This window comes from Eumetopias jubatus, unplaced genomic scaffold (genome assembly GCF_037043125.1).
Source record: "Eumetopias jubatus isolate StellerSeaLion01/CBP00866 unplaced genomic scaffold, mEumJub1_p1.0 scaffold_13, whole genome shotgun sequence".
In the NCBI taxonomy this organism is placed as follows: domain Eukaryota; kingdom Metazoa; phylum Chordata; class Mammalia; order Carnivora; family Otariidae; genus Eumetopias; species Eumetopias jubatus.
Genome location: NW_028274819.1, coordinates 52,833,369 through 52,835,601, shown reverse-complemented (window position 1 = coordinate 52,835,601; position 2,233 = coordinate 52,833,369). Strand labels below are relative to the sequence as shown.

General features: G+C 42.0%; 1 protein-coding gene across 1 annotated transcript; it reads right to left on the bottom strand.

The window, feature by feature from the left end:
- Positions 1 to 417: 417 nt before the first annotated feature.
- On the bottom strand, positions 418 to 1,361 carry OR52R1 (olfactory receptor family 52 subfamily R member 1). The gene is given in 2 exon segments (XM_028115762.2): positions 418 to 947; positions 950 to 1,361. Coding segments are annotated over 2 exon segments (942 nt in total).
- Between the last annotated feature and the right edge of the window lie 872 nt (positions 1,362 to 2,233).

Here is a 2,233-nt window from a genome sequence, read left to right as displayed (position 1 = left end):
CTCAAATTCTATTTTTATAAAGAGATTCCAAGAAGGGAAAAATACATGTACTTTTTAACTGTTTTGATGGAAAGTTCTAATCTCCTTTTTATAGCAACTTAGACTTCTCCTGGCAGAGTAAAAATCATTTTCACCTTAGTGGTCTGTTGGAAGATGGCATTCTGTTCAAATCTTCACTAATTGGATAGATGGACATATTTTTTACTGTTCTCTTGTGACAATGAAGATTGGTCAACTCGGTATTTATGATCAATCACATCGTTCAGAGAGCTCTTGTTCTGGGCATTTTCAAAATTGTTCTTTTGTTCTGGAGTGTTGCTAACCTCTGGACCCTTTGTTCACAGATGACTTTGTTCTGATATGTGCATCCCAGATCAGTGGGGTGATGGGGTTGGTTGTGATGCCATGACCCTTGGCTTAGGGATCTTTTCCACAACATTCTGGAATAACCCTGTCCCTGATCTGCTTGGTCCTAACTCCATAGACAATGGGATTGAGCATGGGAGGTACCAGTAGATAGAGATTAGCGAACATGATATGTACCACCTGGGGCACATGATGTCCAAAGCGGTGGGTGAGGAAAGTAAAGAGGGCTGGGATATAAAAAGCCAAGATGACACAGATATGGGAAGCACATGTGCCAAAAGCCTTGAGCCGGGCTTCATCAGAGGGCAACATCAGAACAGTTCTCAAAATCATCACATAGGATGTACTGATGACAGTCATATCAGAGCCAACCACAGAGAAGGTGGTAAAGAGCCCATATGCATGATTGACTCTAGTGTCTGCACATACCAGCTTTAGCACAGCCATGTGCTCACAGTACGACTGTGGAATGATGTGGTTGGGGCAGAAGGGCATCCTGGAGACCATGAAGCAGAAGGGACTCACCCACAGCAACCCTCTCATCATCACAGCTGCCCCCAGTTTACCCACCACAGCTGGGTCAGGATAGTAGAGTGGTGGAGTGGGAAGCAGATAGCCACATAACGGTCCAAGGCCATAGCCATGAGCAACCCAGACTCCACAGAAGAAAAGGCATGGATGAAGAACACCTGGATGAGGCAGGCATGGTATTCAATTTCATGAGCATGAAACCAGAGTATAGCCAGGATTTTAGGTTGGGTGGAAGAAGAAAGGGCCAGGTCAGTGATAGCTAGCATGGCTAGAAAGGGGGACATGGGCTCATGCAGAGTGTGGTCAGTTCGAACTAGATGAAGGGCAATGATATTGCCAACTATAGCCACAAGATACATAGCACAGAGAGGAAGGGCAATCCAAAATTGGTAATTCTCAAGTCCTGGGATCCCAAGTAGGATGAAGAACACAGGATGCAAAGAGCTGTTCCCTGAGGCCAGCATCACTGGCTGGTTAATTTGTTCTCCATTGTGAAGGTAATTTACTCTCTGTAGGTGATAATAATCAAATAAGTAATTATTGTTATTTTTAGTATTTTGATAGGTTCAACTGAATAATAGGGTAATTGGGCTTAATGGTAAACTGGAAGAATTTCAAATGTTTTAATGAAAAATTTTTGCAACATAAAGTGATGCTACTCTTCATTCCTCCTTCATATTTCTGTCATTCAAAATGGGATCAAAACATACTAGCTGCAAGTGTGATTTTTGTCGAAGAATCAGTATTTTCCTTGAAAGTAGAATCTGCTAAGGGAAAACTATCCTGACAAATAATGTCAGTAATAGTCATTCTTGCCCTTCTATTCTTCAGAACTAACTGACGTGTTTAACCTTTCCCACCGGTTCTTTTCAAGCTTCTGTTTAAGCCACTTAGGCAACTTTTCAGGGTAGAAGCCAGGTTGGAAAACACTTTGGCTTAAAAGTTCATAGCAAGTATGTAGTGATGTTGAGTTAGCTTTTACTCTAGGAGTTACCAGGGGAATTTGGGCTGGAGGATAACTGACTGACGATTGTACACCTGTAATTAAACCTATTATCTGTAGTGTGTGTCCTACTAGATTAGAGGCCAGCAAACATTTTTCTTAAAAGGTCAGATCATACATATTTTAGGCTTTGTGTGCTATACAGTCTCTGTTGCAACTGGTCAGTTTAGCCACTGTAGCATGAGGGCAGCCAGTCAGTACAGAAATGTGTGAGTGTGGCTACATTCCAGTACAATTTTATTTATAAAAACAGCTTGCAAGCTAGATTTGGCCTGCAGGTTATAGTTTCCTAATTTCTGTCCTGATGATAAATTTTCATGAGGTGAGCCCTGC